The following is a 15196-nucleotide window of genomic DNA, read 5'->3' as shown; positions in this document are numbered from 1 at the left end:
TTTCCCATAACTCAGGAATGGATGAGTCTTCAAATTTAAACAGGCTTGGGTCAATTACTTGAGAGCTTTTTTCCCCAGAACCAACAGTAAGTGTGTCAGTAAGGTACACATTGGCCATTATTGTACCCGATGGAATTGAAATGTCCTTTGAGGTTTCATTATGGACTAACACTTGCACACTGTTATCTTGAATGGTGGAAAAGGGAAGCACAAATGGAGTTATGAATGTACCAGCTGGAAGATTGTCCTCTTCAGGTGAGTCTACCACAAAAAATTTTTTTCTCAAGGGGTTTTCAGTCTCTATTTTACAGACAGCCAGTACTTCTCCTCTAGATGGAACTACACACTTTTCAGGTCCCATCCACCGTACTTTCCCCTCAGGCTGGTCGATTAAGGTATTTTTACATGTCTGCTGATTGAGATGGATTTCAGGAAGGTTAGTATGAATTCTTAAAGCTTGTGCAGTGCTGGATGATTTTACATCATGACTGAGAGTAGCAAGGCGCTGGAAGAAACTGGCGTTTGTTCCAATAATGACTGGTAACTGGGAGGGCCCTTGAGGTTCAGGACATACGAGAGCCAAGATGGACAGCGGCTCCTTTACTCCACTGACTGAGAACGGGAAAGTGACATCCACTACTATATATCCCTTATAAGGATAACTGGACGAACTGAGGCCCCATATGGATAATCCAGTCAAGGGGTGAATCGGTACATAATCTAAATTCTTAGAGTACCAACTCTCAAACACTATTGTCACTTGTGATCCACTGTCTAACAGGGCTTGACATAAATGTCCATTAATTGTCACTTCTACTGTTGATGCTGGTCCAACTAGGCCTTTTGGAATACTGCTGGCTTTGTTTATGTCTGTCTGACTCTTTTTAGAGAAACAAACTTGGTTCTGGGTTTTTCTGCTTTCATTAGCCTCGGACTTAAAACTCTTAGCTTGCCGCAAAGAACGAATTAGCTTCTGGATTACTTGGTCTGAATTTTGTGGGGCTTGACATTTTGTCGCAATATGACCGTCTTGTCCACATTTGTAACAGAAATAATCATCTTTTGTTCTGGTTGACTTTCGGCTAAATGATGATGAAGTGGACTGTGATGGTTTTGGCCGTTGTTCTGTAACCTCTAGTGAGCCCTGAGAAGGACTGACACTCATAACTGCCAACTGTTGTTGTAAGTACTGAACTTGTTTCTTTAACTCTTGAACTTCTACATCTTCTGTTTTTTCCATCTGGTTAGGTTTCTCTCTGGATTTAACCACCAAAGAAGAAGTAGAAACAGTTTTGGGCATGACTCCACATAAGTGTGCACGCAGCTCTTGAATCTCTCCTTTGAGTTCTTGAATGACAGATGTGCTTGTGGTTTCATCACAATACTGTATGGATTTGGCTTTAGCTGACCTTCTGTGGCGAGAAGCTTCACTCTCTTCTGCCTCACGTATTTCCTTCAGCAGACTCAGGAAAGAAGGTGGGCATGCTGTACGTTCTCGAAGCCTCAACTGTAGCAACATGAGATCAGAATTCACTGCCCCTCGAATGAGTTGTTCTACTCGCACTTTATCGGCCATTCTGAAAGACAGGCCATTTCTTTCCACCACTTTTTTTAGAGCTTTGTCAATTCTCCTCAGAAACTCTGATAATGCCTCCCCTGCATTTTGACGCATAAGTCGAAACTTAAAATACAGATCTTCACCAGACTCTGAAGATCCAAAGGAACTCTCTAATGCTTCCACATACTCTAAAGCACCTGCTTCTGGATTTGAGAAACGAACAGCTCTCACTATTTCCATTGCTGGTCCTTTAAGGCTTTCCATGATTCTGCGTCGTTTTTCTTTTTCAGTACAGTCACACTCAGTTATCATGAGCCTTGCTTGATCTATCCAGTTATCCATGTTTTCCTCTCCAATTGGGGTTGGAACAATGGCTGAAAATGTCCGAAGTCGTCGGTATGCATTTCCATCACTTGTTGGCTTTATGGTCTTTTCCAGTACTTCACCCATTGCACGTATAATTGATTCAGGAGAACTATCACCAGCACTGTGGGGTGTAATTAAAGCTTTTACGTCACTAAAAGTTTTCCCTTCCTCCATCAGGAACTTTGTCAGCTTTTCAGAGAATCCTTCAGCATCTGTATTAGAGGCACTTTCACTTGGTTGAATCACGATAACTGACCAGGGCTCACTCTTTTCCCCCCTTGTCACTTCAGGAGGAATACGGGTGGAGTCAGTGGCTTGTCGGCACTCACATAGAACCATCATAGACTGGGCAGTAGGTCCTTCTCTTGTGTCCCTCACTCGAACCCTTCCCAGAGCTTTGACAGTTTCCATTACATCTTCAATCTCTGCCACTTCTGTGTAAACAGGTACATTTAACAGGATTAAAGCATGAGTAGAATCAATACTGGCTGCTTCACACCATTTTGTTAACTCTGCTTGAAGACTGGGGTCCTTTCTCAAAGCCATAGCGACAGTTTATGAACTTTTGAATAGAAGACAGTAGGTGCTTGGATACAGATAATTTAACTTGTCTCTTCTTTCTTTATGAACTTATCATTGATGTATCAGAGGGAGATCCCGGACGAGCCCCCACTTTATGTAGCGCCACCTAGGTGTATTAAGTTTAAGATAGCGCTCCAGGTTCAATACACTAAACGCCTACAGATATGTTGAAGTAGGCCCCTCTGATATATTTCAATGACGTAATGTAAATAAGGCAGATGAGAATATAAATATTTGCTGTGTTTGAATAAATTACCAGAAATAAACTCTGTGAATAATAAAACTCTTAGATAAATCAGAAAATATAAATAATTTAATTAGAATAGAAATGTAAATATTGGGAAAAACCCCAGATGTAAAACAAAATACAAAATATAGAATTTATGCACAGCTAAAAGACAGTAAAATGACCCAAAGTCAAACCCAGCAATTTACAGTACAATGAAGAATATTAATTAAACCAATATAGAAAAATACCACCTTTCTACACTCTAACAATTAAACTTATAAATCAACAAGTGGCTAAGAGTGACTGAATATGTTTCTCTTTGAAAGTGGCTACAATTGTGTCACTAAATTACACACTGAATTAACCCTATATAAACTATTAGTATAAATCTATACTGTAAAACACGCAGCAGTATTTTATGCTCACTGCATCTCCATAAACAACTCAATACTCTGTGGGCCCACACACTCACACATTCATACACCCCCCGTTGCAGGCCTGTATCGCTGCTAGTGTACGTTGTGGCCGGGAAAATGAAAATGGCCTCTTCACTCTCCTGAGCACAAATAAAATTAAACAAGATACCTCAGATGAAGATGACCTTGATCCAGATGACAGCAAACCAGATGCCAGCGATCCAGATGACAGCGATCCAGTTGACAGCGATCCAGATGCCAGCGATCCAGATGACAGCGATCCAGATGACAGCGATCCAGTTGACAGCGATCCAGATGACAGCGATCCAGTTGACAGCGATCCAGATGACAGCGATCCAGTTGACAGCGATCCAGATGACAGAGATCCAGTTGACAGTGATCCAGATGACAGCAATATATGACAGTTCTCCAAACTGACAACACTTGTGAACAACGGGCCAACGAGCCGCGATCGATCGGCGAACTTCTGCCGCGGGTCTTTCAAATCCTCACTTTCACTTTTTCTCCCCAGCTGATGAGAGGCAAATCTCATGTAGTATTCAGGCTATTTGTGGTGCTATTTGCTCCTCTTTGACTCTTTCAACGTTGTTTCATGCTAATCTAACAGTCTCTCTTTTTTCTCCTCCTTATTTTCGGTTTAACCGTCTCTCTCTCAGTTCAGCTTTAGTCCTCTGTAACTGTCAGTTGACAATCTAGGCATTTAAAAAATGCTCACTCACTCTGAACTGACTAATAACTGACACTGGAAACTTATATGATGAAAACACACCGCGAACTTAAAACAAACACAAAACAAACTCAAAGTAATCAAAAACGTGTTGTTCACACGCAATATATATTCACTTGTTTTTATACTCCGTGAATGTTACGCAATCAAAACAGCCGCGACGCGAGTCTCCCCTTCAGTTTCCAAAACTGCCGGCTGTGTCTCCTCTCTCCGCTCTCTGTTCCCAACCGCCAATCACATTTCACACTCCACACCAGAGGGCGGGACTACACGCATATAAACCAATCATGTAGGAACACCTACCAAACTTGTTAACCCCATGTATTTCAGTGAAGGTTGATCAAACTTGCTATCTTATCATATTCTCAGAGATAGACGCTCATATATTACACATCAACATTAGGATGTATATTCACAAATGAATGCAAAACACATTTTAGATTTAATTCTGTTCTAGAACCAATATGAATAAATAACTAAATAAATAAATAAATAACCTTAAGATTACTTTAAAACTTAACTTGTAGAACTTCATTCTACAGGGTTACATTTATATTCAATATATATAGAAATAAAGTGTAATTTCAAATAACTCTGGCCGGTAATTCGAATCCCATAGAGCCTCAAAGCCACAATAATGTGACGCGAGTCACATGACAGAACCCACTGAGTGGTCACATTTGAATGTTTGATGCAACATCCATGGTGTTACGCTGTTGGTCGAAAAGAGCAAGGAGGCAGAAAAGGCAGGCAGCGGTGTCATTATCGCAAAATATTGAACATATGTTCATAAAGACTGCCAAACAGGTAAGGGACTTACTTCCTAACAGATGAAAATCTGCCCCTGAGGTTCTAGGCTAACTGGCTGCATTAGCAGGGACTTCCTGTATATTTATTGACTTGTCCAGTACATGATCTCCCTTTCCCTATTTCTAACATTTTTTAAATAACTGCCCGATGAAGGCTTTAATGGCATGCAGAGTCCTCAGCCGTCAGATGTCACTTCACAGCAAAAGGCGCTAATTCTGTCACGTCTGTGTTTTTAAGGCTGTTAGCTCACTTATTCTGATCGGATATAAACCTGATCGCTCAAACCACTTCAGATGGTGATTTGGCATACATTCCAGATGAAACTGGATAGGTATTATAATTTTTTGGACAAAATTAGCCAAAAGTATATAAAAATATGTTTACTATAAGCATAAAACATGTTCTAACTTTTCAGACCTGTAGCCAGGGGGGTTCGGGGGGTTCGGAACACCCACCCTATGTGGGTGCTATGCCATCATAAATAATGAAAATAATCCATCGAAAAATGCTTTTTTTTTTTTTTTTTACCAAAGATGCTAGAAAAAATCTGAAGAATTAATTATTATTATTATTTTTTTTTTATTATTTATTTATTTATTTTTTGAACTGGCCAAACTGTGACAGTTGAATGTGCTGGCCAGTTTGTTTTTTGTCTAATAAATGATAGTTTTTTTTACTTTAAAACTTTAACAGATTGCTATTTTTTCCCTAATGACATATGATTTAATAAATTTGTATTTTAAAAATTAGTCTTGTTTGAATTTTTTTTTAACTGCAATTTTTAGGAAATATTTTTAGTACATCAAAAAGTGTGGTTATAATGACATCTGACTAGCTAATCCATCAAAAAAGTCACTAAAATGCAGTATTTAAATCTCATAGTTAAATAGAAACTGAGGCGTATAACTGCAAAAAGATCCACTTTTTGAGAAAAAAAGAACCACCAGGCTGGCTACGGGCCTGAAGGGACATCAGAGACTTTTTTTATATCTTGTAATTGCATCATAATAGGTCCCCTTTAAGGCATCAATCTACAGTATATTATGAATAAATGTCATTTGACAATGGATTTATGTAAACTTTAAGACTCGTGCAAAACATTACAAGGAACCTTTTAAAACACCACAATTCTGAAACATGTAGTAACAGAGAATCGGTTCTGCTTTAACTATTTCTGTGGGTGTTGAACTGACATCTTCAAATACGGTCAACAGGAAATGACACAGCGGATGTGCCTTGATTAGGAAACATTTCTTACTAACATCGATCAGCCCTGCATCAATAACCAAACATGACCTCATCACCGCTAACATCAACACTTTCAGCATTGTAATCCTCGACAATAAAGTGATAAAGGAACGCAAGAACTGCTCGTAGTGGGACAACTCCAGACATTAAGCACTGACTATAAATCCATGAGGAAAACCACAGATCTTGCTGAGCAAAAAGGCCCAGTCGCTGACTCACTATTGTGACTCTTGGATCATGACATTAGGGGCCCTAAACAGACGGCGAGCAGCAGACACACATCAGCCACACCATTGTTCTATCTCAGCTTCCTTATCAGTGTGTATCCTCAACAGACGCTTTCTTTTATTAGAACTGCTCTCCTTACTGACACACATAACTTACTCTGTCCACCCGCTGCCTGAGGAGTAATCTATTTAAAAAATGATTAAAAAACACACATCATGGCTGTTCCACTTTATGAAAAATAAGTACTGCATGTGTGCAGAGCTTAGTCGATAATGTCTATGATACTTTGTCAATGACGCTGGGATTAAGAGTTAAAATAACAAGGAAATTGATCATTTCACTAACTTATTGTTTTGGACTTGGTGGATTACTTTGTGGAAGTGCAACGCATGTGGGCTGAATGTGTGTAAACATTAATAGATGACATTTAAGCGACGTGTTTCCACGAAGCAGGTATGCATACTCACGTGGCATGATGCCCTGGTCTGCCAGCTGCTCGCGTGTGCGTCTCTGCTGCAGTCTTAACTGAAGCACTGTGGAGGAAACACAGAAACATAACCTTAGGAAAGATGGTAAATGCACGTTTAAGGAAGGTTTTCATCTTCGTATGATATGAAACTAGAATTATTCCAAAACATGTCTTCACTTAATCAAGAATGATGGGGGGCATTCACAATTTTTGTTTAGTCTTTAAGAGTCTGCATAAAATCTACATTCATTTATTCATTTTCCTTCGGTTTAGTCCCTTTATTAATCAGGGGTCACCACAGTGGAATGAACCGCCAACTTATTCAGCATATGTTTTATACAACGGTTGTCCTTTCAGCTGCAACGCAGTACAGGGAAACATCTATACACATTCATTCTCACTCACACACTATGGCCACTTCACCTATACCTGTATGTCTTTGAACTCTTAGGGAAACCGAAGCACTCGGAGGAAACCCACACGGGGAGAACATGCAAACTCCACACAGAAATGCCAACTGACCCAGCCGGGACTCGAACCAATGGCACAATGTTTATTTTGCTAGCACACATTGTTAGTCTTAAGGTGAATATTTAATCAATGCAAGTTATTTTACTTAACTAGTCATACTGTTTGTTTTGGTCATCTTCAATCAAATACTGACAATTTGCTTCTGCTTGCTTGCAATGTCTGATGATGTCAGTTTGTGCATAATGTTTAGCCACGCCCCTCCAATCATTAGATTGCACGAGTGAAAAATAAGAAGAGGAGCGAAAAATAAGACCCCGCCCCCTACTCAATATTTAGTTTCAGCAGGAAATACTTCATCCTACTAAAATAAAGGTCTGCAGCAACTGCTGGTTCATGCTTTACTATTAATAATAATAATTGAAAAAGTAATCAACAAATTAATATGAAACTGGGGTATTTTACACTACCTGACAAAAGTCTTGTTGCCTAACCAAGTTTTAGGAACAACAAATAATAACTTGACTTCTAGGTGATCATTTGGTATCAGAAGTCACTTATATGAAAGACAAACACCTAGAGACTCAAATAACTTGATAAAGTCATCTGGAATGGCAAAGAAAGCGTTCTTGCAGGACTCCCAGAGTTCATCAAGATTCTTTGGATTCATCTTCAATGTCTCCTTCTGCATCTTAGCCCAGACAAGCTCAATAATATTTATTTCTGGTGACTGGGTTGGCCAATCCTGAGAACCTTGACCTACTTTGCTTTTTTAGGAACTTTAATGTGGGGGCTGAAGTAATTTGAAGAATTGAAGAATTTGCCCTCTCCTGTAGTTTGTAATGTAATGGGCAGCACAAATGTCTTGATACCTCAGGCTGTTGATGTTGCCATCAGTTCTGCAGATTTCTTACACGCCACCAAACTGAATGTAACCTTAAACCATTATTTTTTCTTCACCAAACTTGACTGATTTCTGTGAGAATCGAGGGTTCTACCTTCTTCCACTTTTCAAAATGAACAACTACAGATCCAGTTATTACTTGTAGCCCTTACAACTGGAATTGATGACAAGACTTTAGTCTAGGGGTAGCCCATTGCTCTTAAATGTGAATCTTTTCTGTGCTTTCGTTTTATTTAAGCAAGAAAAAACTTTAAAAGAAATATAAAAACAGCGCGATTACCTTCCTTCTTATTACAGGTGCCGTTGCCCATCCTATGCAATCCTCAAAACAGTCATAAAATGGTGCGTGATTGTCAGCTGACGCACTCCATAGTGATAAATAAACACTGTTTCCAAAATGGATTCTGTACATGTGATTTGAAGCTGAGCAAAAGTCTGGGATTTGGGTGCGTATTTAAACAATTTGAACAGACATATAGACATAATTATTAATGATCACATCTAAAGATGTCAATCTTGGTGTTTTTTTTTTTTCAAACACAATTACTTTTGTCCTAAATGAGCATAAAAAGTAAGGAAAGCAATCGAATGCTTTCATTATAACTTTAGACGTGTGCATTTTTAAAGTGACATCTCTGTTATTTCATGTAATCAAATGAAAAATCATAATAAATGAATTGATCGTTTCTCTTTAATCAGAATATGTCAGTTATACAGTGAAGAAAAGATGAATGAGATTTGATATCTTTATTCTGTTTCTTTATAATAGCTATTTATTTTAATAAGCTGAACTGTTTGTTAATGTATTTGCTACTAATGTATACTATTTCTTTTCTTTTCGTAAATAAATAATTAAAAAATTAGGGGATTTTTTTGTGTTTATGGTGGGCATATCCCTTATTTTCACATCCTGTCATGTTGACAGGTATGGACTAAGCCGAAAGAAAATGAATGAATTAATTAAATGGAATCAAATAATTATAGTATAACATCATCAACAACAAAAATTTTAAGACCAAATAATAAATGACAACAAACAAATCCATAAAATGGGGTATTGGTTGAACCAACAGCTATTAATCTTGAAATCATTTATTCTAAAAGCATTACATTTGTTTTCAAAACCCTTGCAGTACATGTTGAAATCATTTTAACATGGTTAATACTGGTAGCGCTGCATAGTTTTGGTGTGTCTTGTGATAAATCACATCTAATCACTGTTTTAAAACCAAGCGAAAGAAACCACCAAATATACAATCCATCATTTCTCTTTCATCTGAAATGTTTCGATGTTAAAGGTCAACCCAAGATTTGTACTTTATGCAATGCAATAAAAATCTCAACAGGCCTGACCTCGAAAGCAAACACACAACAGCACACTGTTTATAAAAGGGATCAACAACAGAACGGCGTCCAAAGCACAAAATAATAAACAGCGCAACGGTCCTATCAACTGCACAAGGTGATGTCATCTTAAATCTTTGGCTCTGGATTCGCTGCCCATAAAAAGCGAGATGCAATGAGTTATTGCTTTGGATGAGGAGGCATTGAAAACATCAAAAAGACATTGAATGCCTGAGTAGAAGGGTGAAATGAGGGACGTTATGCACAACCTGCTACACCCAATAGCATTCCTCCATCCTACAAGACGGTTGGGTTTATGCGTTTCAAAACACCAGCGTGGGCATGTTGGTTCAAGAGAAGAACAGCACTCCTCTGCAAAACATTTGGAGAGGAGGTGCGACAGTTGATAGTGACAAATGGGATGCTGGAGAGCGCAACATGCCCAGCACAGGCAATCTGATTGGCTGAGGAGGGAGGCCCAGCACACCCAGTTCTGCTCCAGTCCCAGGAGAGCGACCACTCTGTCTGACTCACCCTTGCTAAAATAAACCCTGCCGTTGTGAGAACAAGGCCTGGGAAACACACGATTTTGGAAATGGCATGGAGGGGGTGTGGATGCAGAACACATGCATTCTGTATTACACACTTGTGAAAATAACGGTTCCACAAGAAGTTTTACTTCTGCAATGCGATAGAAGAAGGATTTTTGTGTGAAGAACGCTTCGGTGAATAGTTCCTGACACATTTTCTCAGAGTTGGCTGTGCATAATTGTAGTTTAGTGCTTTTGGTCTAGACCAAAAAACAAACAAACATACAGTAAAAAGCATGTAATACATTCAGACCTGTTCACTCTGTCATTTTTATGACAAAACCTAAAGTTTTTTTTTTTACACATATAATTTGGCTGTGTTGGTTTTGCTTTTTAGTCTGAGAAAGAAAGAAGAAAAGAAATTAGATTTACACAACACTTTATTACAAAATACTAATACATTATTTAAACAATCGACTCACAAAAAAGAAAAGAGAAAAATAATTAAGGCAAAAAGGGGGCAAAAACCAGCTTATTTTCATAAAGCTCACATAGAGCGCCACCATAACACTGCGTCAAGTCAAAGGAAGGAAGGTCATCCATAGTTATAAAAACCTAAAATCCACAAGAATTCTTGATTTGGCAGAGCTAACAAAAACTGTCAACAAGTTGTGACTCATATTCCCTTCAATTTTTGCTTTCTGGTACTATATACCACCATTTTAGCTTGTCCTAATAAAAAATTAAGAAGCTGACATTTAAATTGTTTTCTCTAAACATATTTAAACCCACAAATGAAAATTTTAGTGGAAAAGGTTTCTCCATCCAAAGAAATTCTGTAAAACAGTAAACAAAAGAAAAACTGAATCTCTCTGCGAGCAGAAGGGGCAATCACGATCAATGTCAGGATATAAAATTGAAATAAAAATATTAACTGTAACAGCACCATGCAAAAATCTCCATTGCAGATCTCCAAGTCTTTAAGTTAATGGTGACTTGTACAATGCTCTCCATTGAGGTGCTTATCCTCATTCAACTGTAAAACATCACACCATTCACTCTATTTTTAAACCTATCTTGTTAAAAACTTAACTACATGTTTTGTATAAATCCTTCCCATAAGCTGACTCTGGACCAATTATTGTCACATCTTTACAATGTAAAAACACACCTTCACATTTCTCTAAATTGGGAGATAATGACAAAAACTGGAAAACATCAGTACAATTGGCAAAAGTTAGCCCTTTACAATAGTCCTACACCAAATTTATTTCTTCAGTTGTGAGAAAGAATTGACTGTCTTGGTTTTGCTCTTTGGTCTGAGAAAGAAAGAAAGAAAGAAAGAAAGAAAGAAAGAAAGAAAGAAAGAAAGAAAGAAAGAAAGAAAGAAAGAAAGAAAGAAAGAAAGAAAGAAAGAAAGAAAAAGAAAGAAAGAAAGAAAGAAAGAAAGAAAGAAAGAGAAAGAAAAAGAAAGAACGAAAGAAAGAAAGAAAGAAAAAGAGAAAGAAGGAAAGAAAGAAAGAAATAATTTTTCAACATTTTTAAATTAAACAGTTTTAATAACCAATTTCTCAATTTAACTAATTAATCATAGTCTACTAGTTATTTTGCAAGATATTCGACTTAAAGGTGTCATTTAAAGGTTAATCAGGTTAACTAGGCAAATTATGCTTAGAAAAAGTATCCAATTGCAGTGGGCAACACTGGAACTATGATGAAAAAAGTATGCTTGAGCCTTTAGTCTTTTTATGATCAAATATGATCATGTTTTGTTATTAGTTTAGTGAAATGTATTGAGTCAGTGTTGCATTCAGTCAAACCACAGCATGATGTTTTGGAATTCTCATGTTTTCAGCCATCTTGATCCCCTTGTTTGGTGTTCTCCAGCATTCAGCTGGCAGTGTTCACACTTATTCAAATGAACCGCACAATCAGATCAGTCACAGCAGAGTTTGTTTCAATTGAAGCAAACATGCCAAATGTGCACACCCTTTAATAATTGAAAGACCTTTTCTCCACTGAAGAGTCTTTTGTTTGTTTGAATGTTTTCTGGAGTTTCAAATTTCCTTTTTGGTCTAACTAGTCACAAAGTAACTGCAATTAAATAAGTTTTCTACTAAAAATAGTATGCAGTGTTTCCTCTAGGATTTTTTCAGCAGTGGTGGCAGGCCTTTTACACAGATCTTCCAACTATCTATGCCGTTATTTTAATGACAAATGTTGTGAGCGCATCTATGTAATACGAGCATGCAAATCTCTTTGCTTGTGCACCGATTTTTGTGCACAACTAGTATGTCTCCAACATTTATTAGATTTGCTTGGAATATTTACGAATGACTCTTAGAGACCTACAGAATGGCATTGATGCGTCCAGAAGTAAAGTGAAACTCCAGCAAGATAAAGTCACTGTATGCAGAGCCGTAGACCTTTATTTATAAATAAAGTATATTTATAGAAAGTGTATGCATCATAACTGAAAGCTATCGTGTTTGCTGGCCTTACGCATCACACCGCCCTGTCAGTCAGTCAGTCAGCATGTAACCTTAAAGGGTTAAACAAATAACGCAAAACACAACTACAATTCAAAGTTTGCTCTATTATAATTCACTTACTTTTTAATACGTTTTGGTGCGATAATAACCCGCTATTACTAAAAAAAAAAAGAAATATAACAACTAATGTTTTACAGAAGCTGCAATGTAGCCGTGGTGGGAATGATTTTGGTGTGGTGTCCCACGATGGAAGAATAAATGTGGCAGAAACTTTAAATATTTGGGTAATTTAACTACAGTTAGTTATACTGTACTTACATTAAATACTGTACATAATGATAACATTTCTGTATGGATGAACTCAGGGCAGCATTTTAATTGCCTTTTTTGGTATACAACTATATATCATATGTCATATATCATATGACGGTTGCAATTATAAGGATGATTGAATTTGTGCAAGTTGAAATTAATTGAGAGTGTACTTAGTTAATGAAAATATAAGCTATACATTCAAAGAAGCAATTGTGTTATATATTGTGGTAAATTTGTGTTTTAATAGCTTTTTTTGCATAATAATCAGACTTTTTTTCTCATAGATTTATCCAAAAATCAAACAATTTAATAAGAAATATATCACTATTATGTATGAAATGTGGCGTCGTTAATATAAAATGTTATAAAGTTTTTAAGTGCTATTTTTATCTTTAAATAAAACTAAAAGTGTCTGTTTGATTTAGATTAAAAGGGTTTAATTTCTATTGTCTACACGCATTGAGATTTACGGTCATTTTTAAGTAGCATTAAGCCAAGAACACTGTAAAAAAAAGCTGGGTTACACACAAATCCTTGTAGTCTCAAAACAAGTCAATTAAGTTAACTTAATTGTTTTTGCAAACTGAAGTGGACTGAACATAACACAACTAAGTTGTTCCAAAAAAAAAAAAAAACTCAACAAATGTGTTGATTCAGCTGATTTTAACACTAGAACCGCCATGGGGTCAATTTTACCCATCACTGTTATTCAAATGTACATAACAAACATTCAAGCCTCCTAGTCATTGACTTTTACTAAAATTGCCTTATTTACAATTCCAAGATTTAAAAAATTGTTTAGATAAGAATCGATTAAAAAGTGGGACATTTATAAGCGCCAGCAAATTTACCCACTATATATATATGCTTGACTTTTACTTTCACTTTTACTCACTGAATTAGTGATTATAATGAATGAATTAAGTCACAATGAGTAAAAGAAGGCGATTTGAAGAGCTATTAAAAACACAAAATGCAATAAATGCTGGAGAGTCTGAAGAAAAAGTAAAAGAGTATGATGGCTCAAATTTAGATATTTGAACCTACTCCTAAAATAATCTTGTTATCCTGAAATAATCCTTTCATAAGTCTACACACTTTTTGTTATCAGTGGCGAAAAACAGTGAAATAGTTTTTTTTTTTTTTTAACAATTTTTTAAACAAAATTTGGGCTAGGTAAATTTTATCCGCACTGACGATTTTAGGAATACAGCAACCTCTGGTGATTCCAGTGTTAAAAAGCAGCAAAACTATTTTTTGAGTTTAATTAAATGACTTATTGAGAAATCAAGTTACGTTTCAGACAAAGTAGTTAGAAAAGTAATTTAAATGTCATTTTAATGATGCAATTAGTAATTAATTACTTTTTTGAGGTAAATAACCCAACACTCGATGGCAATGAACAACATTTCTTTTTAAAAAGTGAGCTGAAGAAAAATAATGACCAGACTAAAGGAGGGGGGGCCGAGTGCCTCTCCTAAACCACCCTGCCCCCAAAAGCTTGGAACACTCTGTCCCAATCCAGGAGGCAGTGTGTTTCAATATTAAAGCTGTTATCCATTGCAAATCAAGATCTGTGCCACCACCGAGTGGCTTTTTAAAAAAACAAAAAAAAAAACAATGAAGCCTGATGGAAGAGTAATACCACAATCATCTTCATGTCATGCCTGCAGTCATCCCAGTGTTTGTTGAGCTGATGTCATTCCTGATGTTCTCCGCTGAACCCTGACTGACCTTCATGTGGCTCCAGGCCTCACTCTCTAGCTGTACAATAAACAACAGGCAGCTCGGAGCCCTGCATATGCCTCACTTCTCTAAACCCTCTCAAGATTCAATCCAAAGCCAAGCCTAAAGCTGTGGTCAGATTGATCATTGTTTGATGAGGTTTTGCTCTAGGTGAAATACAGTCGTTTCGATAAGAATCTGGGACTGGGAATTTTGAGACAGACTTCACCACACATTAAAGGGATAGTTCAATATTATTTTAATTATTTGTAATATACTTCCCCTTAAGTGGTTCAAACTTTTATAAGTTTCTTTTCTGTGTTGAACACAAAAGAAAATATTTTGAAGAATGTTGGAAACCTGAAACCACTGACCTCCATTAAAAAAAAAAACAAACACTCAAAAAAATGACATTTGCTGCATGTTCAAACTACTATTACTTTGAAAAAGACTATTTTTTGTGAGGAAACTTACTTGTTTTATGTAAAAATATGTAAAAACTAATTGAAGGACAAACTATGGAGTCAGATCAGTCTCAAAAATGATATATTGGCAAAATATAACTTATACATTCACAACACAATTCACATTTCCAAAAAAAATTCGCAAGTTTGCAAAATACGATTAAAAATGCATGAATCCAATTCATAAATTCAAAACACAATTCATTCATTCATTCATTCATTTTCTTTTCGGCTTAGTCCCTTTATCAATCCGAGGTCACCACAGCGAAATCAACCACCAAGCCATCTAGCATACATTTT

General features: G+C 36.8%; 1 protein-coding gene across 3 annotated transcripts in view; it reads right to left on the bottom strand.

The window, feature by feature from the left end:
- Positions 1–15196, bottom strand: part of mrtfbb (myocardin related transcription factor Bb) — a 110180-nt gene that overhangs the window by 48341 nt on the left and 46643 nt on the right. For all 3 annotated transcript variants that reach the window (XM_087245078.1, XM_087245077.1, XM_087245079.1), the window contains one exon: positions 6653–6718. In XM_087245078.1, coding sequence (XP_087101204.1) covers positions 6653–6718 — 66 coding nt within the window. The remainder of the gene's footprint in view (positions 1–6652; positions 6719–15196) is intronic.

The sequence above is a fragment of the Danio rerio genome, chromosome 3 (assembly GCF_052040795.2).
Source record: "Danio rerio strain M-AB ecotype USA chromosome 3, GRCz13ab, whole genome shotgun sequence".
NCBI lineage: Eukaryota > Metazoa > Chordata > Actinopteri > Cypriniformes > Danionidae > Danio > Danio rerio.
This window is presented reverse-complemented; position numbering and strand designations above follow the sequence as displayed.